This window comes from Colius striatus, chromosome 3 (assembly GCF_028858725.1).
Source record: "Colius striatus isolate bColStr4 chromosome 3, bColStr4.1.hap1, whole genome shotgun sequence".
NCBI classification, from domain to species: Eukaryota; Metazoa; Chordata; class Aves; order Coliiformes; family Coliidae; genus Colius; species Colius striatus.
Window position 1 is genome coordinate 98,146,583 of NC_084761.1, and position 25,784 is coordinate 98,172,366.

The 25,784-nt window shown below is 52.0% G+C and overlaps 1 protein-coding gene across 1 annotated transcript; it reads right to left on the bottom strand.

Annotated features, from left to right (window-relative positions):
- Window positions 1–7,517: 7,517 nt before the first annotated feature.
- GFRA4 (GDNF family receptor alpha 4) lies at window positions 7,518–24,843 on the bottom strand. Its single transcript, XM_010199037.2, has 7 exons — window positions 24,570–24,843; window positions 21,271–21,351; window positions 15,654–15,999; window positions 12,664–12,773; window positions 11,510–11,644; window positions 11,107–11,264; window positions 7,518–7,649 (listed from the first exon to the last, which is right to left on the bottom strand). Exons 1-7 carry the CDS (start codon window positions 24,841–24,843, stop codon window positions 7,518–7,520), a joined length of 1,236 nt encoding a protein of 411 aa, XP_010197339.2.
- Window positions 24,844–25,784: the final 941 nt, after the last annotated feature.

Below are 25,784 nucleotides of genomic sequence, written 5' to 3' on the forward strand. Positions count from 1 at the left end.
CCAGATGGTTTTAAAGGCTCCTGGCTGGGCTGAGGGTGAGTTTGGACCATGGTGGTGGTGGATTTCTCAGTGTTGGTGTCTCCCTGAGCAGGGTGAGTCCACCCTGTGCCAGGTATTGAGTTTGGGAGGGGGAAAAGGTGTGTTCACACACTGCCTTGTGGTCCTACAACCCCATCAGCCTCACCTACACCTTCCCTAAGGTGCCTTTGAATCATTATGGTTAGAGAAGACCTTTAAGCAGATGGGCTGTGGAGGCTCCTTCCCTGGAGACATCCCAACCCAGCTGGATGAGTCCCTGTGTGCCCTGCTCTAGGTGCTGCTGCTCTGGCAGGGGGGTTGCACTGGATGAGCTTCCCAGCTCCCTTCCAGCCCTTGAGATTCTGTGAGTCCCAGCTTTGCCCTCACCTTGCCCAGCCCAGCACCACCCCACAGCCCTCAGCACCTCAGCTCCACGGCTTTGGGATCCCTCCAGGGCTGGGCACTCCCCCAGCTCCCTGGGCAGCCTGGCACAGGGGTGACACCCCTCTCAGGGAAACAGTTCTGCCTCAGCTCCAACCTCAACCTCCCCTGGGGCAACTTCAGCCCCTTTCCTCTTGTCCTGTCACTTGGGAGCAGAACTCTTGTCCCATTGCTCTCAGCCCATGGTTCCAGCCTGCCCAGAGCCCTCAGCAGACCCTTCCTGCCCTCATGCAGAGACACTCTTGTCCCTGATCATCTCTGCAGCTGTCTCTGAAGGATGGTGGAAGGGAGCAGCACTCTAAAGAGGTGTCAGAATCTTAATATAGACAAAAAGAGGCTTGTGCTCCATACAGGTCATCTGGGATGGTCAGGGCTGAAGAGGGAGTTTGTTTGCTCCCACCTGCTGAACACTGGCAGTGTGAGTCTGTGCTGTCCTGCTGCAAATGGTCTTGATTTGGTTCAGCAACTGTATTACTGTCCCAAAGCTCTGGGCTTCTGTGATCAGGTTTTAGCTAAGCCCAGCAGAAAGAGAAAACCTCAGCCTCTTCCCTTTCTTGCACCCACTGCTAATTTTTCATAGAACCACAGAATCACAGAGTGCTGGGGGCTGGAAGGGTCCTGCAGAGCTCATCCAGTCCAACCTCCCTGCAGAAGCAGCTTCCCCTGGCTCAGGGGGCACAGGAACGTGTCCAGCTGGGGTTGGAAACCTCCTGAGAAGGAGCCTCCACACCCTCCCTGGGCAGCCTGGGCCAGGGCTCCCTCCCCTCAGCACCAAAGGACTTTCTCCTCATGTTCCATGGAACCTCTTGTGTTCCAGCCTGTGCCTGTTACCCCTTGTCCTGGCACTGGCCACCACACAAAATAGTGTCTTCCCATTCTCCTGCCACCCACCCTTTAGGTACTGACAAGTGTTAATGAGCTCCCCCCTCAGCCTTCTGTTCTCCACCCTAAACAGCCCCAGGTCCCACAGCCTTTCCTCAGCAGGAAGATGCTCCAGTCCCCTCAGCATCTTGGTGTCCCTGCACTGGCCTCTCTCCAGCAGTACCCTGTAGGGCCACATCTGGAGTATTGTGTAGTTCTGTGCTCCCCAGTTCAAGAGAGACAGGGAGAAAGTCACTGCCCCTGCTCTTGCTTCAGCATTTGTTCCTGCCTGATGTCCCTGGTTGGAGGAGAGAGTGGTCTCAGGTTTGTTGCAGAGTCAGTGCCTCCAAAAAGCAGTCTCAGACCCAGAGATGTGATAGAAGTGAGGGTCACACAATGCCCTCTCTAGCTCTTAGTGATGCTCCTGCTCCAAAATCTCTTCACCCTAAATTCAGGCTGATTTCCAGACTTGCTTGAAGCAAGTTGCTATGATCCAGGGCAAGGGTCATAATAGCAAAAGCACCAGCCCTGTGTCAGTCAAACCAGCACTTGCTGTCACTTCCAGAGCCCTGTGGTCTCCAGCACTGACACCCAGCACCTGGTGATGTGTCTCCCTGGCCCCCAGACCAGCCCCACTAGCTCTGTGGTTCCTGACCTTTAGTGAGCTGCTGCCTGCCAAAGAGCAGGGAAAATCCCTCAAACCTGCAAGGTTTTCACAGCACATTTCAGGTGCAACCAGCTGGAACTTTCCCAGGAGATTTTTCTCCTGTCAGCAAAACCACAACTTCTGAAACAACCTTCAGGTGGTGGGGAAGGAACCCATTCAGATGAGGCTCCTGAGGCTGACCATCACCCTCTGGCTTTCCTCCTCCCCCTTCTCCATCCCCAGCTGCTTCTGTGATGCTCATGAAGAGAAGGTGCAGCATGAAGAGAAGGTTTCTGGGTTCAACCTTCAGCTCTGTGTTTAGGAACTGACTTGAATTTCCCCTCAGTGCTTTGATAGAAACCTTCTGTATATTTGCTTTCTGGAATTCGTGGGTTTTTCCACCTAAACCCCACCCCAATTGGCAGGGAAACATCCAGTGTGCCTCCAATCAATCCCCTTCTGTGATTTCTTGGGGTTATTTTATTTCCAGTTGCCAAAAATAACTCACAGATGTTTGTGGCATGGGCAGAAGCCTCCATGGTTGGCATGAATTGCCACCCCTCCCTCTTCCTCCACCTCCCCTCCTCCTGTGCCCTGTGGGAAGCCAAAGCACCAGCCACCTCCTGCTGTTTCCACCCACCCCAGTCACATGTTGGCATCTCAGCATTAGTGGCTCCACCTGCCACTAATTGTGGCTGCAATTATTCCCACCCCTGGCACATCTTGCAATGCCTCTCTCGTCCCGCTCTGCCACCAGCTTTGAGCTGAATCTTCCCCAGATGACTCCCAAATCTTTGCATCCATCACCTTGGCATGCATCACAAGCAGCTCCTGAGGCTGCAGCTCCAGGTCTGTGCTCAGTGCTGGGCCCCTCACTCACTGCCACAGGGACACTGAGGGGCTGCAGCGTGGCCAGAGCTGGGCACAGAGCTGGGGAAGGGGCTGGAGCACAAGGGGCTGGGGAGGGGCTGAGGGAATGGGGGTGTTGAGCCTGGAGAAGAGGAGCCTGAGGGGAGCCAGCAGCACTCTCTGACACTCCCTCTCAGGAGGCTGCAGTGAGCTGGGGGTCAATCTCTGCTCCCAGTAATAAATGACAGGACAAATGGAACTGGCTTCAGTTTGTACCAGGAGAGGCTTGCATTGGAGCTGAGGCAGAACTGTTTCCCTGAGAGGGGTGTCACCCCTGTGCCAGGCTGCCCAGGGAGCTGGGGGAGTGCCCAGCCCTGGAGGGATCCCAAAGCCATGGTGCTGAGCTGCTGAGGGCTGTGGGGTAGTGCTGGGCTGGGCAGAGTGAGGGCAGAGCTGGGACTTGATGATCTTGTCTTTTCCAACCAAAATGATTCTGTGAGTCTGGATTCCCTGTCCCTTTCCCAGATGATGTCTCTCTATCTCATCAGAATCAGCTTTTCACCTACTCCCTCTCCTTGTTGGTATCAGATCTGTGTTAACAGCCCAGCATGGGACACCAGAGCCCCCTCACTCTGCCAACCCCCAAAAAACATCCTCCCACTTCTTCCAGCTGCCCTCACATCACAGCAGGCAGCAGCTGGATGCAGGAGCACAGACAGCCCCACGTCATGGACAGGAGCAAAGGGGCTCAGGAGAGATGCATGTGTGCTTTATTCATGGATATGTTTGAATATTGACATGTACAGAAGAGATAAGTACAGGTTATACCCCAGTAGCACAGGCAGACACCAACCACCCTCCCCTCTGTGTGGCTACACACACACACACACACAGAGCCTTTAGCATCACCCTCCTGCCTACGGGGTTATTGCTCCAGCCCCAGCTCCCTGCTGCCACATCTCCCTCCCTGCTCACATACAAGCTGTGGGATGTGATACTTCACAGACCTTTCAGGACTGCCAAACCACTGGCAATGATGCTGAGCAGCCAAAAAAAAACCCCTCCCCAGAGTTCAGTGGCTACAGAAAGTTTGGCTGGATCTTTTTGGCAGGGTTTTTTCCTCTCTTTCCTTTTCCCATGACTCTTCTTTGTGCTTATGAAAGTTCCCAGGTATGGGGTAACTCCTAAGAAAACCCCTGTTGTCCTTTCTCTTGGCTCAGTCAGTCCTTTCTTGGCCTTCACAAGCAGCTTTGCTGTGACTTTGGTGGTTAAGTCAAGATGGAGATCCGTGGTTCAGGGAGTTGAGCAGAGATGGGATTTCATCCCTCCCATCCCCAGATTAATGACTTGTCACAAGGGGAAAGGAAAGGCCAGTGTGTATGTGTGGGGGTGAGGAGGAATGTCACCAGGCTTCCATCCTCCAAAAGGACTCCTCAAAAGCCATCCTCTTCTTTTTGTTTCCCCACAAGGTTTGATTTGTGGGCAGGCTTGGAAATAGATCTGACATTAAAGTCAGTGCGAAATGGCCAGGAAAACATCATGCAGGTTTGGAGATGGCTTTGTCCCTGAATTCTGTGTGACTGCCCATCCCAAGGCCCTGTCTCCTTCCTGCTGGGTGGGGGGCTCGTTGCTCTGTGCCTTGTGCCTCCAGACCACAGGGAACCAACTGGCTCAGGACAGTGCCTGGAGGATGCAACATCCAAACTCACAGCTCAGGATGAAGGCTGAGGACAGGGAGTGCATTTTCAGACCTTCAACTCCACAGATGCTTCTGAGGGCCCTCAATGGAGGGCATGGGGAGGAATCCCCCTCTAGCACTAACTCCCTGCAGTTCTTGCAGGGGTCCCAGCAGGCCATTGCCATGTTTGCTGAGCTTCTCATGCAACGTCTCTTCCTTGCCTTGGGGCACTTGTAGCTGTTGGTCTGCCATCACTTCCAAACATGAGGACTTGAGAAGATGCCACCATGGGTATTGAGGGTCTCGTTGGCCTGTGATGCTCAGAGACAACTGACATCCTAAGGAATCTTTCAAGCAAGATATAAATCCAGGGGAGGTGATGATGTCCCTCTCTGAAACTGTTGAAAGTCACTCAAGATAAATCTGGCAGAAAGTGTAAACCAGACCATTGATCCTGGGATGTGGGAGTGGACTAGGTAACCTCTGGAGGTCTCCTCCATCCCCTGGTTCTTTATGTCTAGCTTTTTCCACACCATTCCTAAGGGAGAGCTGAAGTGGGGTTGCCAGTCATCCTGACTACCTGGATAAAGTCTTTCTCTTCTATCAGTCAGAGAAGGAAACAGCAAAGTGGCATTTCAACCTCAGCACCAGTGTGTTATGAAGAGGAGGAGAGGAGCCATGAGAGGCTGCAGGGGTGGGTGCTCCTGGAGAGCAGCTGACACACTCTCACTCATTCTGCTCAGAGGCTCAGCCTGTGCAAGATTTAAAGGCTGGTGGGAAACAGGATTGCCAGGGCCAGAGGTGTAGAAGAGCAGGGCATGTCTATGGGACTTGAAAGCAGCAGCAGCAGAAGGCAATTCACAGCAGGACCTCATGATGTTGAGGTAGTTCCTTGCCTTTGAAGGGCTGAGCATCAGGGTTGAATCCCTTTCTCACCTGTGGCTCAGGGGGCACAAGTGTTGTAGGGCTGCAGCTAACAGTTTTGTCAGTCAGTGCAGAGATGCTTCCACGGTCTCTCAGAGGACACCAACGTCCTGGGTAAAGGGGAGGAGTTCACAGCAACTCAGTGCACAGCTATGGCACTTGGAAAGGAGGTAAGAGTCTTTTCTGCCTGTAGTGCTACCTCCCTTGCTTGCTTTTCTGGTGGGGTGAGCCCCTTGGCAGTGGCACCCTGCACACAACACTCACATCTTGGCCCCTTCCTTTGCACAGCCCTGGATTAGGACAACCAGGTGCTGAGGAGCAGAACCTTGGACAGGATGCAGCCAAGGAGGGTTTCTGTGCATGTCTTACACATCCACAGGTGTTCAACTGGAGACAAGGGTGGCTTCATATTGGGCCAAAACCCAAGGAAGTTGCTTGCAGTTTCTCTGCCAAATCTGAAGCAACAACGAGTGGGAGGTGTTCTGCAGGGAATGGGAATGAGAAGCGTCAGACTTTGCTGTGTTGGCTGTTGCTGAGCCTTTCTGTGGATACAAATGCTAAGGATGGTCTTTGGAGGAGCATAAACCAAGGAACAAATGGGCTGCTGCAAAGCCCAGGCCTAAATATTCAGGGAGAATCCAGAGCTATTCCTGTGGCTGTCAACCTGGGTAAGCATTTATCCTGGGAAGCCTTCTTCTTTCTTGGCTTGATCTGGTAAGGGGTTCAGCCCCTGCAAGAAGGTACAGGGAGTCCTCAGCTCACCCCTTCAAGGGAAGACCCCCAAATGCTCAAGTAGCCCAAGAGACCAGCGAGATATTTGTGCACAGCTTCCAGCTGGGCTCTGCTTGCAGCTCAGTAGAATGGGTGAGTTCACCTGCCTTTGCTTAAACAACCTCTTGGCTGAGTAACCAGGACGTGGCAGGAGGTAACATCCTCCACATACTGACCTGGACACAAGTGGTTGCCTCTGCCAGCTCAAGGAGGGGAATCGTGTCATCCATGACAGGATCCATGGCTCAGCCTTTCCATGAACTGGATGTTTATGTCCCCAAGGTGGTATCTAGAAAACCTTTCCCACCTCAGCTCCTCCTAGGAAAACTGATGGAATGCCCTGCCTGAAGCTCTCTGCGAGCCCAGAGGTCGCACAGGTTGTGTTGGATTCACACCCAGTCCTGCCCACAGGCTCCCACAGTCACCCCTCACAGAGCAAAGTTCCCTCAGGGTGGGACAACGTTGGCCAACCATGGACAAAAAGACAACAGATATCTAACCCCAAACACTTTGAAGGCCCAGTGAAAGGTGCCAGGGCTGGGGCACACAGAAAGCCAGTGGTGAACAAAACACAACACACGTGTTTCTTCCTGAAGACCATCCATATGGGACAAGTTCCTCTATAGAGGAGGGCCTGAGGGGTGGGTGGCAGCCTGGAGATGCATGCTGGCTTTCAAATGCTGCTTCCAAGTGGGTGGGTAATCCCCTCCAGCCAGTTCACAGCGTGGTTCCTTGGTCCACCCCAAAGGTGCTTCAGGATCCTCTCCAGTGATCAAACCCAAGCATCTGTTTACCTTTTCCTTCAGGCTGCCCTCCAGTTCCTGAGCAACCTTGGGGCAGTCTCAGCTCCACATTGCTTGGCATGTCCCCTCAAGAGCCCCAGCAACATAAGTCAGGGCTTCAGGAAACCTCCTGACTGCTCATCCATCAAAAGTCTTTCCCCTCTTTGGCAGGCAAAAGCATTTCCATTGCAGCCCTCGTTTCTTGCCTCAGCTCTCCCCTTCACCTTTGCCAAGGGGATTGTCCACGGCTCTGACCCCCTTCTGCAGAGAGCTGGGCAGGCAACAACCAAGCTGTGGGGTGGGAAGGTGGCCAGGACCAAGAATGAGCTGGTTGTCGACGATGCTGATTGTATAAAACCAAATAAACTGGCAGACGGAGGAGGAGGAGGAGGAGGAGGAAGGGACACGTAGACGCTCGCCTCTCCTTCCCGTCCCCTCCCTTCTCCCCCACCACCTGCCCTCCGCTCCTAAAAAGTTTACTGCTCTGGTTGTTTTGTAAAGAAACCAACACAAATAGAGTCTGTGCATGGTGTGTGCCCATCCTGCTTCACAGCACCAAGAGGCTCAGCACAGGCAGAGCCGGCAGAAGCCACACGTGCAGCCGGGAGGGAGCTGCTGGGCTCGACGGCCCCGATGACAGCCGTGTGGAGCCCCGCAGGAGCTTCTCCTCTCCAGCCACCTGCAAGGGAGAAGAGGCAGCACGGGGTGAGAGCTGTGGTGGTGGTTGTTGCACGTTATGTCGATCAAGAGGGGCAGGGAACTGCTGGACAGAGTACAGCACAGGGCTACTGAGGTAATCAGGGGACTGGAGCATCCTCCTTGTGGGACCTGGGGCTGTTCAGGCTGGAGAAGAGGAGACTGAGGGGGAGCTCATTAATACTTAAAAGTATTTGAAAAGTGGATGTAAGGGGATGGGGTAAGCTTTTTTTCTGTAGTGTCCAGTGACAGGACAAGGGTAATGGACAGAAATGTCTTTACTGTAGTAAGGGTGAGGGAGCCCTGGCCCAGGCTGCCCAGGGACGGTGTGGAGGCTCCTTCTCAGGTGGTTTCCAACCCCACCTGGTCATGTTCCTGTGTGACCCGATCTAGGTGGGACCTGCTTGAGCAGGGGGGTTGCCCTGGATGATCTCTAAAGGTCCCTTCCAACCCCCACCATTCTGTGATTGTGTGATTTGGTGACAGAATCACAGAGGGCTGGACTCACAGAATCACAAGGGCTGGAAGGGAGCTGGAAAGCTCATCCAGTGCAACCCCCCTGCCAGAGCAGCACCACCTAGAGCAGGGCACACAGGGACTCATCCAGCTGGGTTGGAATGTCCCCAGAGAAGGAGCCTCCACAGCCCATCTGGGCAGCCCCTGCCAGTGCTCCCTCACCTCAACAAGGAGCAAGTTTGTCCTTGTGTTGCTTTGGAACCTCTTCTGTTGCAGCTTGTGCCCGTTGCCCCTTGTCCTATCATTGGCCATCACTGAGCACAGCCTGGCTCCAGCCTCCTCACACCCACCCTTGATGCATTTGTAACCATGAATGAGTCACCCCTCAGTCTCCTCCAAGCTGAAGAGCCCCAGCTCCCTCACACACTCCTGTGTGAGTGTGTGTGCAGAGGGGAGCCAAGGTGAGCCTCAACGCCCCAGCACTAGTCTGGAGGTCACCTCAGATCTGTTGGGAATGGTGGTGAGAGTAGTGGTAGCATCATGGCAGACAGCAGAGTCACCTCATGGGCACAGCACGAGGTGTCTGGGCACTGGTTGGAGATGTCTCTGTGTGAGGTGGGTGTCTGGATGTCCACTCTGCTCAACAGAGATCCATGAAGCTTCTGGAGCCAGCGCTGGCCAGCAGCTTGACTTGGTGGCCTCTTCAGCTTGGAGATATCCCCTGGGCATTGAGTATATCTCCATGGGTCTGGCAGACATTTCACCAAGCAGCAGCTGGGAGCCAAGTGGCTTACTCCAAAACACAGTGCATGTGTTGACATGACTGAGTCTCACCCTGGGTGCTTACCACCTGCAGATAAACTGCACCCTTCCACTTTTATGGTGCACTGACATCTGTGGCTGAAAATCTGCTTTACCAGAGACCTCTGCTTGCATTAGTTGAGCATTGAAATAATTTAGAGCAAAGGCTCTGCACTGCTGTGAAGATGGAAAGCAGATGGACTATTGGTGCATTGTAGCTTTCCTCCTCAGGTCCAGAGGCACCAACAGGATCACAGAATCCCAGAGTGCTGGGGGCTGGAAGGGCCCTGCAGAGCTGCTCCAGCCCCAGCCCCTGCTAAAGCAGCTTCCCCTGGCTCAGGGGGCACAGGAACGTGTCCAAGTGGGGTTGGAAACCTCCTGAGCAGGAGCCTCCACACCCTCCCTGGGCAGCCTGGGCCAGGGCTCCCTCCCCTCAGCACCAAAAGACTTTCTTCTCCTGTGCCAGGGGCACTGCCTGTGTGCCAGCTTGTTCCTGTTACCTCTTGTCCTGGCACTGGCCACCACAGAAAACACTGGCCCCGTCTCCTTGACACCTTCAGGTATTTATCAGCATTGATAAGGCCTCCCCTCAGCTGAACAGCCCCAGGTCCCACAGCCTTTCCTCATCAGGAAGATGCTCCAGTCCCCTCAGCACCTTGGTGTCCCTGCACTGGCCTCTCTCCAGCACTTCCCTGTCCCTCTGGAGCTGGGGAGCCCAGAACTGGACACAGGACTCCAGATGAGGCCTCAGCAGCTCTGGCAGAGCAGAGGGGCAGCACAACCTCCCTGGCCCTGGTGCCCACACTCTCCTCAATGCCCCCAGGCTGCCATTGGCTTCTTGCCCACGAGCCCACGTTGCTGCTCACGTTTAATTTGCTGTCCATTAAGAAACTGAGTCTAAAGCCAAGATCCATCTCTCCAGTTCCTCTTGCAGTGTCAGCAGGGACTGTGCTCCAGCAGCACTCACACCTCCACAGTGGGATGTGCTGCTGTCACATGGAGGTTGGCAACATGCTAAGGCCAGCACTTACTGCAGTTGCTTTCTCCAGCTTCCCACTTGCTGTGGGCTATTTGGGCTGGATTACCAGTGATGAGAGAGGTTCACAGCTTCTCCATCACTTCCAGGAGAAAGTTCTCAGTGTGAGATCTGGATCTCAGGCTTCTACTTGAATTGCAGCAAGGTCTGGGGAGCAAATCCTCCAGATCTCCTGGGTGCAAAGTTTATGGTCTGATTACAGCACAGCCACCTGAAAAGCAGTGAGGGAAGCTGATCCACATTTCTGCACCTCCCAACCTGCTGCTCTGCAAAAACAGAGTGGGGAGAGGTGAGTCGGGTGTTTTCCCAGCAAAAGAAAACAGGAAAAGGCTTAAAAAGCCCCAGGTGTGGAAAGTCTGCAGCAGTATGGGCTGACCCAGGCCTTGGAGTCTGGTTAACTGACAGTTTCTGTTCAGCAAATCAGGGTCACTGTTAATTATTCAACAGGAAAAGAATTCAATATGAAAATGACTCTGGTGGGTGGCAAACCAAGGTCACTTGCTCCCCATTTAAAAATAGAGTATTTAATGTCTGCTTCTGCCATCCTCAGGAAATTCATCTGTTACTTGTTCTGAAACCACTTGTTTCATGTTTATTTTGCTAGTAACAGTTTGCTGATGGCTGGGACCTTTCATCTGGACATTTTTCCAGTGCTCAGCACACCTCAGTCAGTCAAACCTCTCTGTTATGACCTCCAGGATCCACATCTAATAAGGGAGGAATCTGTGTCTCAGGTAGCTGAAATGCACATCTGAAGCCTTGTCTGAAGCAGGAGGATGAGGAGCCAAATCAATGGTCTTGCCTCTCCTTCTACACTCCTGACAAGCCCATGGATCTGCCAGCACTTCTAGAAACCCCAATATCTCTCTGTGGCACCCAGGAAAGGAAAGAGAAGGTTTCCAACAGGTGGGAAGGCAGAGTCAGGGATAGGAGCATGTAGCCCTGTGCTTTGTGTGGGGAAGAATATATCAGGGCATGAAGAAGAAGGTGAATCAGGGACCCCAGGAGATGGAGGGGAGAGTAGATGTCTGCACATAGCTGAAATGACACAGATGGAAGAGGGAGCAGAGGTGAGAGGGGTTGGATGGCATGGAGGAGGAACAGGCATGGCCAAGCATCTTGTAGAGCCAGTTGAGCTCTCTCCTACCTTGGTGGGCTGGAGGTGCTCGAAGACGTTCTCTCTGAGGGTCGCCACAGCTCTGTTGGCATTTCGCTCCTGCTTGTACATCTGTGTGGTGGGGGGGATGGATGGAGCCACAGCTGCATTCAGGTAGGTCCCATTGCCAAAGGCCAGAATGGCATTCTCTTTGTGGGGGACAAAGAGATGGAGAGAAGTGTTGTCAGGGCAACATTTCCAAGGGGAAAGCACACACATTCCTCTTTGCTCCTTTGCTCACCCAAACACGTAGCCAAGGCTCTTCAGAGCTCCTTGGCTGAAAGCACACGGGGGGGAGCTGGACACCTTGAGGACCAGGGCATCTTTATACTGTCATTCACAAGCAGCCTCAACAAGTTGTGGGTGCTGGGAGGCAGGGGCTGTGTGTACTTACGGAGACAGATGTTGTCGGTGAAGAGGTGCAGGAAGCTCTCACACTCTTCCTGCCGGTTGCCACTGGCATTGCACGTGCACCACGGAGCTATGCTGGAAGTCGAGTTGTCAATGTAGTTGGGTGTGATGGGGCTGCCTGCCAGGAAGGGTGGACAAGGGTTGTTTTGAGTGAGGCACAATGATTTTGCCTCCTTGCAGCTGAGCCCTTCTGTGATGGCAGCATGAGAAAACTCTTCATGTGCTGGTGGCACAGCTCTGCTGCCAGGAAGAGGGACAGTCACAGTCCTTTTGTTCACCTCATGAGCAGCAAAGCTCATGCTATCAGCCCAAGGAATGGGCACTCAGCTTCATAGAATCATTTTGATTGGAAAAGAGCTTTAAGCTCATGGAGTCCAAGCCCTCCCCTCACACTGCCAAGCCCACCACTAACCCATGGCCCTCAGCACCTCAGCTATGCACCCTTTAATTATCTCCAGGGTTGGTGACTCTACCACTGGGCAGCCCATTCCAATACTTAACATCTTCTTGGTTCCCTAATAACACCCCTAAACTGTTCATGAATGTGCATAAAGGTTTCCATGCTGTCACCGAAAAAGCCAAACTCAGTCTTCAGGATGGTCAAAGACAACAAAGGATTAAACCAGAATGAAATCTTGACCCAAAAAAGCCATCAATCCAGCTCAGCCATCAAGACAGACCAAATGCAACAGCCATCAGCATTTCTCTTTGGCTGTGCTTGTGCTAACTGCTGCCTGCTGGGTCTCTGCAGCATCTGAAAAGCCAATTTGACATCCTCTGAAGTCAGCAAGATGGCAGTGGATGGTGATTTCCAGTGGCATCGCTGGTCGTGGCATCAGGGAACCTCTGACAGAGCAGATGCCCTGGGACAGCCCTTCTATTTCCACCTGAGAGAGCAGCTGGGAGCTTGCAGCAGCCCATGTGCATGGTTTTTCTCCTGCTGCTGCTAAAAGTTACCCCATCCTCATGGCTTAAGCTCCTTCTGCAGCCACTGCAGAGAGAAAGCCCAGCATCTCCCTGAGACCCCAGTCTCAGCTCCCCGTGAATTTAGCTGGACAGAGAATGGAGGAGGTTTCCCACCCAGAGGAGATGTTTTCCACCCAGAGAGTGGGAAAGAGACTGTCTGAAGGATGTTACCTATGATCCCTGTGTAGGCCAGCAGGCAGGCAGCATAGCTGTCCCTCCGGCAGCCGCTCGCAGCCTGGGGGGACGGTTGGCAGTTAAACTGGAACTCTGCGTAGCGTGACCTGATGGAGCCAGAGCACAGAAAGAGACACATCAGCACAGACATTAGGGGCAAAAAGGGACATGGAGTCACAGAATCATACAGTCATTTTGGTTGGAAAAGACCTTTAAGCTCATCGAGTCCAACCCCTCACCTCACACTGCCAAGCCCAGCACTCAGACCAGTAGCTGTGAGTCACATACTGGGCTTGTTGGGGCTGCCCAGGCCATGCAGGGAGGTAGGTGCATCATTCAGGCAGGTAAATTGCTCTTTGCACATGCTTCCCCTGCTAGCTCAGTTGGACAATCTCATCGTGCTGCCAACCAGATCTTTGTCACCTAGTTCTTTAGGGGTGAGTCTGGCAGCTGTTGGCACAAAAGCATCCAGTGGTGTTTAGACATTGTAGGGTATCTGAGACATGATATGTGGCTCTCAGGTAGGACACAGGACCTACTGGAGATTCAGATCCATCTAAACAGGCATCCTGTGGCCAGGTGAGAAGGTATCTCACATGGCATTTGAGCTGCTTAGGAAACTCAAGCAGCAGCACTGCCAAGGCTGGGAGGCAGAGCACTCAACAACCTGCAGCGGCCGAACCATCAGCTGGGTACCTCAAAGGGCAACCTCAGAAAAACTGAGCCTGTTGCCCCTCCCAGACAGCCCCTCTCTTCCAGACACTTTATTGGTCAGTGTCACCACTCTGACTTGCACTTTTCTGCCCACTTTGCCTCCCCAGTCTTCTCCCTTTTTACCTCTTTTCCTATGTTTGCCCCGTACCAACCCTTTTCTCCTGCACCCCATCCAGGCAAACTCTTCTTGCTCGAGTCTTTGCTGCATTATTTAGGGGAGGAAGGTATTGATTGCAGGTTCTGTATTATTCATCTTAGCAGAGCCCACTCCTCCCAGCTGGGAAATTCAAGGGGTTACAGCTGTGGAGAAGCTGCAGGAGGACTGAGCAGCACAGGCAAGCTCAGCCCTGGGGTATTTTACTCTGTTGCTTTAAAGTGCCATAATTTGTTCCTGGCTCTCCTTGTGGTTTCTGCACTGCTAGCTCTGACCGGGTCACACAGCAGCCCCTTGCTCCCACCATGTCCCTAGAGGATGTTTTATATTATATATTCAGAGACCAAGGAACCAGATAATTAACAGCTGTGCTGCTTGCAGGAAACGGTTTGCAGCCTCCTGGGAAGCAACACTCTCCCCTTTGATCCTCTTCTTCCCTGCTGGGTCTGCTCAGCTTGTTAGGGAGAGGGCAGTACCCCTCTGTTTTAGATTCCCTGGGTAGCCTGGGGGGGAGTCTGAGCAAGAGCTGGTGTGGCTTGGGGGCTTTGCATCCTTCAGAGGCAGCTTCAGATGTATAGCTCAGTTGTTCTCCTTCAGCCCCACTTCTGGGGTGCAGGTGGGTGAGTGTATTAATACCAATCCATCCTTCACAAGAGGATTCTGCTGCTCTCACCTCTTTTTGTTTTGTGAAAAGACAGGACTTTGGTTTTTGATTGAAATTCAAAGATGATGTGGTGGTAGGGGATGGCTGCTGGAAGTTCAACCCAGGAAATCCTAAAGCCCACAATAATTACAGACTGGAGCAATACTGGGTGATGTGTCCTACACTTGCTCTTGTGCTCTCAGAGGAGCAAACCCCCTGGCCTCATACTACATGGTGGATCTGGAGTGACTCTGAGACACCTATTGCAATCCCCAGGACATCCTGCCATGCAGCAGAAGGGTCTATTTATATCTATAGCTATATATGATTGATTTTCTAGTTAAAAAGGAGAGAAAGCCATGGTTTTAGGGGTATCTACAAGTGCCTTGTGCACTCTGGTTGGGAGAGATTGGGTGCTCCTGTAAGATGCTCTGGGCTAGGGGTGATAGATGATGAATGGGTGGAGAGATAGATGGTTGGCAGGTAGATAGGTATATAGATGATAGACAAATGATAGATGGATGGATGAATGGATAGATAGATGAATGGATGGATGTATAGATGTAGATATAGGATAGATAGATGCTAGATAAATGATTGATGGATGGATAGATGGATGGATGGATGGATGGTTGGATAGATGATTGATAGGTAGATAGATAAATAGATACATAGATAGATAGATAGATAAACAGGAGACAGATGAGTGAAAGTGGCTACAAGCACCCAACACCACATCCCTTCTTAGCTCATGCCTCCCTGGAACTATTCTCATAGCAGGTCTTTCTTTAGGACCAAAGTCAAAACCCCATAGAAAAGGTCTACAAAAAAGTTCCAGCTCCAACTTCTCACATCTTCTCCTGTGTCAGTGCCTTCTGGATGGAGAATGCGACAAGGGCAACGGTCATAGAATCTTCTCAGACATCTCCTATCCATCTCATAATCATAGAATCACAGAATGCTGGGGTTGGAAGGGACCTTTAGAGATCATCCAGTCCAACCTCCCTGCAGAAGCAGCTCCCACATAGAATGGTCATAGAATCACAGAATGGTGGGGTTGGAAGGGAGCTTTAGAGATCATCCAGTCCAACCTCCCTGCAGAAGCAGCTCCCACCTAGAATGGTCATAGAATCACAGAATGGTAGGGTTGGAAGGGAGCTTTAGAGATCACCCAGTGCAACCCCCCTGCAGAAGTAGGGTCACCTAGATCAGGTCACACAGGAACGTGTCCAGGTGGGTCTTGAAGCCCTCCAAGGAAGGAGCCTCCACAACCCCTCCGGGCAGCCTGTGCCAGGGCTCCCTCACCCTCACGGTGATGGGAAGGAACCACTTGAGCAGGCCTGTGTTGTGGTGGGACGGCTGCCTCCAGCCAGGATCCTTGAGGCGGGTGTCCAGGCCCTGGGATCACCGTGCTGTCAGCAGTGCACAGAGCCCAGCTTCACCCAGGCCCAGCCCCTCCATACGTGCGAGCGTTACCTGCAGACGTAGTTCTCCCGACAGGAGTCCAGCGGCGCCAGGCAGTTGGGCTTCTCCTTGGCCTCGTAGGAGCAGGCCGGGACGATGGTCTGGCGCCGGCGCTCGGCACAGGCCGTGTCGTCGCAGGGGCAGAAGAGCAGCTCGTGGGTGTACTCGGGAGGGACGCGGTCGAAGAACTTGCGCAGGGCCTTGTGGCACTTGGAGCGGTTGCAGGCGTCGGCGCGGGCCAGGCGCCGGATGCAGAAGGACACGTACTCGGTCCGCAGCCGCTGGCACATCTCGTCCACGTTGCAGGCCTTGGCGGCGTCCAGGCACCGGTTCACCTGGGTCACCTCGTTCTCAGACCCTGGGAGGTGGTGGGAGATCAGACAGTCACTGAATGGTGAGGGTTGGGAGGGCCCTGCAGAGCTCCTCCAGACCAACCCCCTGCCAAAGCAGGTCCCACCTAGATCAGGTCACACAGGAACGTGTCCAGGTGGGGTTGGAAACCTCCTGAGAAGGAGCCTCCACACCCTCCCTGGGCAGCCTGGGCCAGGGCTCCCTCCCCTCAGCACCAAAGGACTTTTCCCTCATGTTTAAATGGAACTTTTTGTTTTCCAGCTTAGCCCCCAGTGAGAGGGTTTTGCTCTGATCTCCTCTCGTGGTTCCAGCCCAAGGGGCAACACAGCCCCACGCAGCCACTGACTCCCTCCCCACAGCTCCCGTGGGATGGGTAATGGGAGAAGAAAATCAAAACTTGTGAGTTAACAAGTGTAATAACCACATTAAAATATAACAGCAGTAAGAAGAGTAAAATCTAATAATAGTGATTAAGAGAAACAAAACCCAAGAGGAATACAGGTGCTGCCCAATGCAATGGCTCACTACCTGCTGACTGATGCCTAGGTAGCAATCCAACCCCCCAGCCAACCCCCCAGTGTCTGTACTGGGCATAACCCCTTGGCTAATTGGGACCAGCTCTGCTGGCCATGCTCACTCCCAGTTTCTTGTGCCCACACCAGCCTCCCACCACCCTCCACTTTCCCCCCAGTCCACTCACTGTCAGGAGAAGGTGAGAAGCAGAAACAGCCTTGATGTTTGCAAGCACTGCTCAGCAAGAACCAAACCCCTCTGTTATCTACATTCTCTTCAGCATAAACCCAAAATACAGCCCTGGAGCAGCTACTGGGAAGAAAACTAACTGTATCTTAGATAAAACCAGGACAGCTCTCCACCAAAAGCACCATCCCATGCCAAGGCCTTCATCCCCATCCTGCTCCCATCTGTGGTCACCTCAATGAGCCCACCACTTGCTTTAGGAAGGCAGTGGTCAGCGTGAAGTCCACATTTGCTCCCTGTTTCTGGAGAGAATCAAATCCCCTTCCCCTACTGACCTTTCCCAAGAGGGACCACGGCCACACAACAAACCTCATACATCAGAGCCTGCTCCATCAAGCTCCTACATGTAATGAAATGAAGTTTTGCTCTACCACAGGCTTCTCATAATGCATTACCAAAGTGAATTAGCCAGCTTGAGGAAGACCACAGTCCCAGGAAAGTGCATCTACTTATGGCCATGACCAGATCCACCAGTGTGATGGGATCTCTCCCAATGGACCTTCTTTTTCCAAAAGCTTCAAAACCAAACACTGACTCGGTGGCAAAGCTGGGTCTCCTGACACATAGGTGGTCTGCACTAAGCTCTGTACCCCAGACCCCCTATAATGAGTTTCCTCAGGCCTCCAGAGGGTCCATTCTGGCTTTGTCAGCAGCTGCGCTGTGTTCATCCCAGGGCCTGCTCAACTAAGTGAGAGGTGTCTGGGTCTCAAACCACACCAACACTGCTCTGGCTTTCCCCATGCAGACCAGTTCTGACCAGTATGTCCACTCCCTAAGCAGCAACAGCACAGTGATGAGGATGAGAGCCACCATCCGACCTGATGCCACCGAACCATGTCACTAGCCGTGTGTGAGCACACGTGGGTCTCTCCCCACATCCTTTTCCCAGGTCATCCCTTTGCTGGGTTCAGCAAAGTTGCTCTGTATTTCTACCCTCTTAAAGAAGAGGGGAAAGAAAGCCCCAGATGGATGGGAGAGTAGAGGGATGTGGGGATGCAGGGAAGGTGGAGGGAAACTTGCAGCATGGGGAACAATCAGGAGAAGAAAGCAAAACCTGTGGTGATGTATGAGAAACACACTGTCTTCAGCAGGCAAAGAGGGGCCTCGTGAGTTTATATACCAATGGCCTCCTCTGCAAATGTGGGGAATGGGTAAGGGCTCCTTCAAAGACAGATGAGGCTGTTTTATAGAGTGGAGAAATGCTACAAGAGCCCCTGGTAGGAGTCAGTGGAGACATTAGGCTCTGTCTGATCAGACAGATAAGATGAGGGTCCTCCAAGCGTGAGAGAGAAAATGAATTCAAAGCCATTTTTCACCTCTCTGAATTAAGCCCATGACCTGAAGCACACTGGAAGGATTTTCTTCCCAGCAGAGAAGGAAGGGATTTTTTGTTCACAGAGGAACAATCCCCAGAATGATAAATTTCCAATGCAGAGTCAAGCCCTATCTTTGGCTGGGAGTTAAAACCAGCCAGTCACCGCTGACAAGTGTTAAAACATTGACAGTCTCTCGGAGCACTGCAAAACTGGCTGCCCTCCTTCATTTCCACTGACGTTATCAGATGCTCCCTCTCTGACTTATTTCTCCTTTCCTGTTGTCCCTGCTGCTTATGATGAGCCCAAAAGTCAAGTCCCAAGTTTTGCTGTTATTTTGTGATGGGTGAAGCTTTGTTTGGCTTTGTTCCCAAGTTGTTGTAAAAGCATTTCCCTCTGTAAAATGCCCAGAGGTGAATATTGTCAGAGCATCAGTTGACACTGGAAAGCTGTCAGCAAAACCTGTAGGAAACAGGTTGGAAGGGTATTACCCATTCAGTTAATGAATCACAGGGAGCACAGTAGCTTTTCTCCTCTTCCCACACTGCTACAGAGGATGTGCTTTTGAAATCACTGCTACAATTAGAGCAGAGGGTTAGCATTCTGTTTGTACAGTTTTAATGGTGGCCATATATTCTTTGAAGTAAAGTTGGGTGAAATACATCCCTTGCTTTGACTTGGCACACGGTCATGGGGATGTCTGTTGTTTGCACAGGTTCTTGGGTGGTTTTTTGAGGGAGGGGATAGATTTGAAAGAGACTCCTTTGGCAATGCTGGCTGTATGATCCTTGGCACTGGACAGGCATGGAGTGACAGGTCATACCTCAACTATTACGTTCAGTTTTGAGCCACTGAGAGATACTGAGGGGCTGGAGCGTGTCCAGAGATGGGCAACAAAACTGGTGAAGACTCTGGAGAACAAGTCTTATGAGGAGCACTTGAGAGAATGGGGGTGTTTAGTCTGGAGAAGAGGAGGCTGAAGAGCACTCTCAGCAGCTCTCTTTCAGTAGTGAGGTGGAGGTCAAGCTCTTCTCCCCACTAATGAATGATAGGACAAGAGGAAAGGGGCTCAAGTTGCCCCAGAGGAGGCTGAGGTTGGAGCTGAGGCAGAACTGTTTCCCTGAGAGGGGTGTCAGCCCCTGTGCCAGGCTGCCCAGAGAGGGGGAGAGTCCCCAGCCCTGGAGATATTCAAAAGATGCTCACATGAGGTGCTGAGGGATGGGGTTTAGTGATGGGCTTCACTCTTAAAGGTCTTCTCCATGATTCTATGTTATAGAAGGTGTTGATGAGTATAAACAGGGGAAAAAAAGGTTAGGCCAAGAAATGTCACGTCCCTAGATGGATGCTGAGTGCTTTGGTACATATCCCTCATGCCCTGGGCCCACTCACTTTGCTGCTCAAACTCTTTCAGTCTGGTTTGCAAACCTGACAATGTATTAGCCACCATAAAAATCCCTACCCTTAGAATCTGACGTGCTCTGAAGAGCCCTGTAGGACTGCCAGTGAAAGAGGAAAAACTCTAGTAAAGGAGGCCATGACCCAGCAAACAGCTTTGTGCCTGCTTCGCTTTCCACGCTCAAACCAGTCAAGTGGAGTCAACAAGAAGATGTGAGGTCAGGGAGCAATCCCCCTTCCCCTTGCTGCTCAGATTGTTGAGGGCTGATGGATTCATTTGCTCCTGGACATTTTCACCTACCAAGTGCCTCAGCATCACATGGGACTGCAGACATCCATCAGCTGCAGGGACCTGCTGCTCCTTACTCACTGGGGTGTACTCCAGCTGTGGATGACACCCCAGACTCAGGTGCACTTTTGGGAAGAGCTGTAACAGGGTTGCTGTTTTGAGACATCTGGCAAATAATCATGCACATCATCCACATGGGGAGAGCATTACCTGGGCAACTGGGTAACAAAAAATGCTGTGATGCATAAAGAGAGTGGGACGAGGGTTGTGGTGGCGGCTGTGATGTTGGTGATGGATGGCTTAATAGCTACCACACTGACCTTTTAACTGCTGAGCTGGGGGTTCATGCCCTCCAGGGGGTTAAAAGGTGTCAGGCAGCTCTGCTCAGGTTATTAGGCGGATTACATGATGCAAAGCAGAACATGGATCTGAATCCTTAGGTTGCCCTCAGGGCAGGGGGTTAAAGGCTGTGGCTGAGATCAACCAGTGGGTTGGGTTATTGACCTTTTTGCCTACAGAGTTTGACCCTGTGACTGATGCAAAGTACATTCTCATGCTTAACAATATCCAAGCAGCCCCTGCTCAGCAGGGCCTCTGCATGGCACAAGTCATCCACCTGCTATGGAGAATCAGCCCATCTGTGATGGCTTATTGGAACAGGATTTCCTACTGTGTTCCTCAGTCCCAGCCCCTCACAGTATGGACATGAGAAAGCCACAGACTGGTGGGGGTTGGAAGGGCCCTGTAGAGCTGTTGCAGCCCTAGACCCTGCTAAAGCAACTTCCCCTGGCTCAGGGGGCACAGGAACGTGTCCAGCTGGGGTTGGAAACCTCCTGAGAAGGAGCCTCCACACCCTCCCTGGGCAGCCTGGGCCAGGGCTCCCTCCCCTCAACACCAAAGGACTTTCTCCTCCTGTGCCAGGGGCACTGCCTGTGTTGCAGCCTGTGCCCATTACCCCTTGTCCTGGCACTGGACACTACTGAAAAATGACTGGCCCCATCCTCCCAATACCTGACCTTTGGGTATTTATCAGCATTGATAAGGTCCCTCCTCAGCCTTCTCCAGGCTGAACAGCCCCAGGTCCCACAGCCTTTCCTCCTCACACACATGTTCCATCCCCTCATCATCTTGCAGTCCCTGCACTGGCCTCTCTCCAGCACTTCCCTGTCCCTCTTGGGCTGGGGAGCCCAGAACTGGACACAAGACTCCAGATGAGGCCTCAGCAGGGCAGAGCAGAGGGGCAGCAGAAAGAACCTCCTTTGCCCTGCTGCCCATATTCTTCTTAATACACCCTAGTCTGTGATGCTAAAGAATAAAACCGACAAGTGCTTCTTCCTATGACACGTTCTTCTACCAACAGTTCAGCACAGGAATCATTAGCATCTCCTTGGAAAAATGACTGCAAGATCTCAGCAATGCTTTGTGAAGACACCACAAAGGATTTTATCCACAGTGCTTGATCCCACAGCCAATCCCCCCAGTTTGCACCAGTCAGTGTAAGAGCATCTTCCCACTCACCTACCTGCGGTGATGGACGCCAGCCGGACGTAATCAAAGCCTCTGACAAACGGCTCGTAAGGGGAACTCTCCAGCACATTCATGCCTGGGTTGAAAAGAGAAGTTAGTGAGAAACCAGCTGAGGCTCCTGAGGCATGCCTGAGACACACGAGGTTCAAAGGATGCAGTGCAGGTTTGCTTGCTGGATGCAAGGAAGTGCGTGCTCTGAAGGCCGTGGGTAAATGGATGCTCAGAGTCACACGAACTGATGTGTGCCCATATCCTTAGAGAAGGGAATAGGATGTAACTGGCTCTTAAAAATACATCAGCACAGCTTTGGAATAGGATGATCTCGTGGGGAACTGTGGAGTTGCAACCCTCAATAGCTCAAGTCTTGGGCCCCTTTATAGAGCCTGCCACTGAGGACATCAGATGGGACACGAGGAAGCGGGTTCAAGTTGTGCCAGGGAAGGTTTAGATTGGACATGAGGAAGAACTTTTTCACCAGGAGGGTTGGTAAGCATTGGAATGGGCTGCCCATGGAGGTGGGGGAGTCTCCATCCCTGGAGATATTCAACAGACACGTAGATGAGATGTTGAGGGCCGTGGGTTAGCGCTGGGCTGGGCAGTGTGAGGTGAGGAGTTGCACTCAATGATCTTGAAGGTCTTTTCCAACTGCAATGATTCTATGACTCTATGATTCCAGTGTAGCACAGGCTCTTGCTCATGGCCAGAGTTCAAACCACCATCTCCCTGTGTACACAGAAGGGGTTCCCATCCCCATTCTTGCCATTTCCCACACACCTCTCCTTGGGTTGATGGTCCTCACCTGACTCTGGGACACAGCACGGGGCTCTGTGTGTGTGGCAACACACGTGCCTTCACATTTATTAACACCTCTCCCCTTTTCCTTGCTGACAGCCCTTTCTTACTTGGCACAGAGCTAATGACCCACAGCTCCCACAGAAACTTCCCCTCTTCAGTTTTAAGTCTCCGGGAAGCTCATTTTATTCAATCGCTGCTTCCCTTTCATCCGCTCAATGGTCTGTGATGCCCCGGCACCCTGATGGATACCACAGAATATTATTGAAGCAAACAGCTCAGTATCATTTATTCTTTTTATTAGACATTTAGATGGATATGGACAGCAGCAGCAGATGTACTGGCTGGGATAAAAGGACTATCAAACCTCATGCTCCGGGCATATGCTGATCACCAGCTGCGGTCAGGAAGAAACGGCTCCCAGGGTACCCAGCCCTGTGCAATTACCACAGGTGCATTACAAGGCAGCTTTACACCTCCATTGAAATATCTTGCATCGTTACTGACTGGAGAGGGGCCCATTTGTATGTTCCAGGGTAGCAGTTTTATGTCCTGATGAAATAGCACCTTATCAGAGAATTGTTATCGGGTTGTCATCGTGTTATTGTGTCTCCAACCGGGGAAGGTGGCTAAACACAGGAGCACTGGAGAGGAGCTGAGTAAATAGTATGCTTTGTAAATTCCCTGAGCACACACTTCCACAACTGATTTTATAAGAGGGTTTCTAGGAAGCTTTTTACAGCCTCCTGGGTACGTAGGGCTGAGAGACAAAGCCCTACATGTGGAGCATGTGGATTGCCTTCTTTCTCAGTCAATTAAGCGTGTGTAAGGACTCAGAAACATGTGACTGTTATGAAATAGATTTCCCTGGAGAAATTAAGGCAAGGAAATCAAAGGTTTGGGAGCGTGAATCTGCATTACAAGTGAACTCAGTGCTTGAAAAAGCACAGGGCTCAGGGCTCGAAGCAGAGGAGTGAGGCAGTCTCTGATAAAAGCCCTCTCACGGTCATCTCCAAGATGGAAGTCCCAAGGTGATGGGCGAGAAGCCCAACCTAACTGTCCAACACTCATCTCCTCCACTCATCTGGAGACCCACACCTGGCCCCTGCCTGCTCCCAGCACTCCCTGCCATCCCCTCACTGCTCTTCCAGCAGCGGTCCTGGGGCTGGAAGTCCTCCTGACACCACTGTCCTGCACAGCCACGTCACAGATGAACTGTGTCCAAAGCCTGAGGCCACAAAGGTCGGTGGGGAGGGAGTTGTGACACAACCTGTGAAGAGGAATGGAGAGGCTGGATTGCCACCTCTTTCCCAGGCTTCATTTCAGTGCCAAACCAAATTCACCTGGCCTGTAATTACGGGAAAGATGAGATCCTGGAGGGTGCTGAGGTCTCTTATGTCCTCTGTCAGCTCATAGCACCGCACTCTGCACTCTGCAAGCTGCAGCACCTGAAAGCTTTCCAGGAACTTGATCAAGCAGTTCCCACTCTGGAAAAAGCCTTTGCATTATAGCCTCCACCCTTTTCTGTTTTGCTTGGCCTTGTGGCCTGTGTTACCACCCCTGCACCTCTCCTTTCAGCTTTCAGCCAGCGGTGTTTTATTAATCTATTTCACAGCCCGTGGCCGGAAGGTTCTGTTTTATTCCCCCTTTTAATTTTCATGGTGCATAAAATACTCACCAGCCTGACAGGGAAGAGTTATGGCCACTGAGGTGCACTTTTATGATGACTCTTAAAAAATGTCCAAAGCCAAACTTGCTAAATACCGGCTCTGGGAACACTTTAAATCCTGACTTGATGTCACCAGCCTCAAATCTTCACTAACCCAAAGACACTGGTGCACTTGAGAGCCTCCAAGAAAGTGATTTTTTTTCTTCCTCGGTGCCCATGCTTTGTAAAACCCACAGCTGTCCTGGTCTTGGTTAAGCATACTTAGATGCAAGGCACACCATGCCTTTCCCCAGCAAAAGATCCCAGGGTATACTGGGAAAGTCATAAACAAGGGGTCAGGTCAAAGAAAAAAGGGGGAAGGTGGTGTCTCAGGTTTTCAGGATTTCCTTCCCCAAATGTCATTGCAGGTCAGGTCTTGAGAGGGAACAGGATGCTACAGGGGTGACCTTCTTTTTGCAGCCACTTTGGTCAGGCTCTTCACTCCAGTAATGAATGATAGGACACCAGGACATGGGTCCACGTTGTGCCAGGGGAGGTTTAGATTGGAGCTGAGGGATAACTTTTTCGCCAGGAGGGTTGTTAAGCATTGGAATGAGCTGCCCATGGAGGTGGTGGAGTCCCCATCCCTGGAGATATTCAAAAGACGCATAGATGAGGTGCTGGGGGACATGGGTTAGTGCTGGGTTTGGCAGTGTGAGGTGAGTGCTTGGACTCAATGAAGTTCTTTTCCAGTCTCTATGATTCTATGGTACTGGAGACCTCTTAAAACCCCCACCCCAGATCTAATTCCCTCACACAAAGATCATCAGAAACAAACACCCTCCTTGACTGACCTTCCATCAAGGTGTGATGGATGCTCCAGTAGACACTCAAGCAGTGCTTCTCCTTTTTCATGCCTCTCTTGCACTTGCAGCCGTAGAGCTGGCTGGAGAGCAGGGCTGTCACGGTGCTCCGGCACTGGCTCTTGGCATCGGGGCCCAGCTTGTTGGCTCCGTTGCCCGCGATGCATTGCCGGAGGGTCCTGAATTTGGCACTGCAGATGGGGTCGTTGGTGCAGGACTCACCTGCTTGAAGGCAGTCCCTGCTTGAGCTGACAGCTTCTGCCATACCTTCTGCAACAGAAACACAGAAGGGGTGTGAGGGTGGTGGGGTGACCTCCACTGGGAAACTAATCTTGCCTCCCATGAGCTGGAGGGGCTGGAGTGTCCATCCTCATGTGTAGGCGTGGAAATCCTTCTCATCACAGTCTACCCTGCAAGCAAGAGCTTTAATATTTAATATAAGTATATAAATGGTGGGTGTCAGGAGGTTGGGGCATCTCTTTTTTCTATGGTATCCAGCAACAGGACAAGGGGTGATGGGATGAAGCTGGAACACAAGAAGATCCATCTAAACATAAGGAAAAACTCTTCCACTGTTGAGGTGAGGGAGCCCTGGCCCAGGCTGCCCAGGGAGGGTGTGGAGGCTCCTTCCTTGGAGGTCTTCAGATCCCACCTGGACATGTTCCTGTGTGACCTGATCTAGGTGACCCTGCTTCTGCAGGGGGGTTGCACTGGATGATCTCTAAAGGTCCCTTCCAACCCCACCATTCTGTGATTCTGTGATTCTATGATTCTGCTTCTGAAGTACTTAAGTGGGTAGATCCCTCCCCAGTAGGTCAGCTGGAGGGTTTAAATGTCCAAGCTTCTCACTATTACTCATGAATTTCATGAGGGGGACTACTGGCTGCTTGAGTGTGCTGCAGGACTTCTCAGCAGCACCACAGAGGAACAGGACTGGGTGAAGGGAAGTTGGAGAGATGTTAAGGAGATAAGGCACAACCACAGATTCAACACCTCAACCCAACACTTTCCCATATTGCTGAGCATGTGGCATCCAGCTGAGGAGCCAAAGGAGATGTCAGCTCTATCCTGGAGAAGCAGGCTTTTGCTGATTTCAGAGTGTGATCCTGGATGGGCTCAGCCTGGAAGCACAATTATATGCACCAGAGACTTGACCAGTAGTTGGTGGTTCCACTTTCCTGCTTGGAGCACAAAAAGCTCTCCAAG

What these genes read in the sequence shown, in the direction of transcription:
- GFRA4 (XM_010199037.2), bottom strand. Translation starts at nt 24,843, where the DNA reads ATGGCAGAAGCTGTCAGCTCAAGCAGGGACTGCCTTCAAGCAGGTGAG. An exon ending in CGGGAGAACTACGTCTGCAG is followed by an intron (nt 12,774 to 15,653) that starts GTAACGCTCGCA and finishes TGGCTCCATCAG; the next exon opens with GTCACGCTACGCAGAGTTCC. An exon ending in GGCCTACACAGGGATCATAG is followed by an intron (nt 11,645 to 12,663) that starts GTAACATCCTTC and finishes CCTTCCTGGCAG; the next exon opens with GCAGCCCCATCACACCCAAC.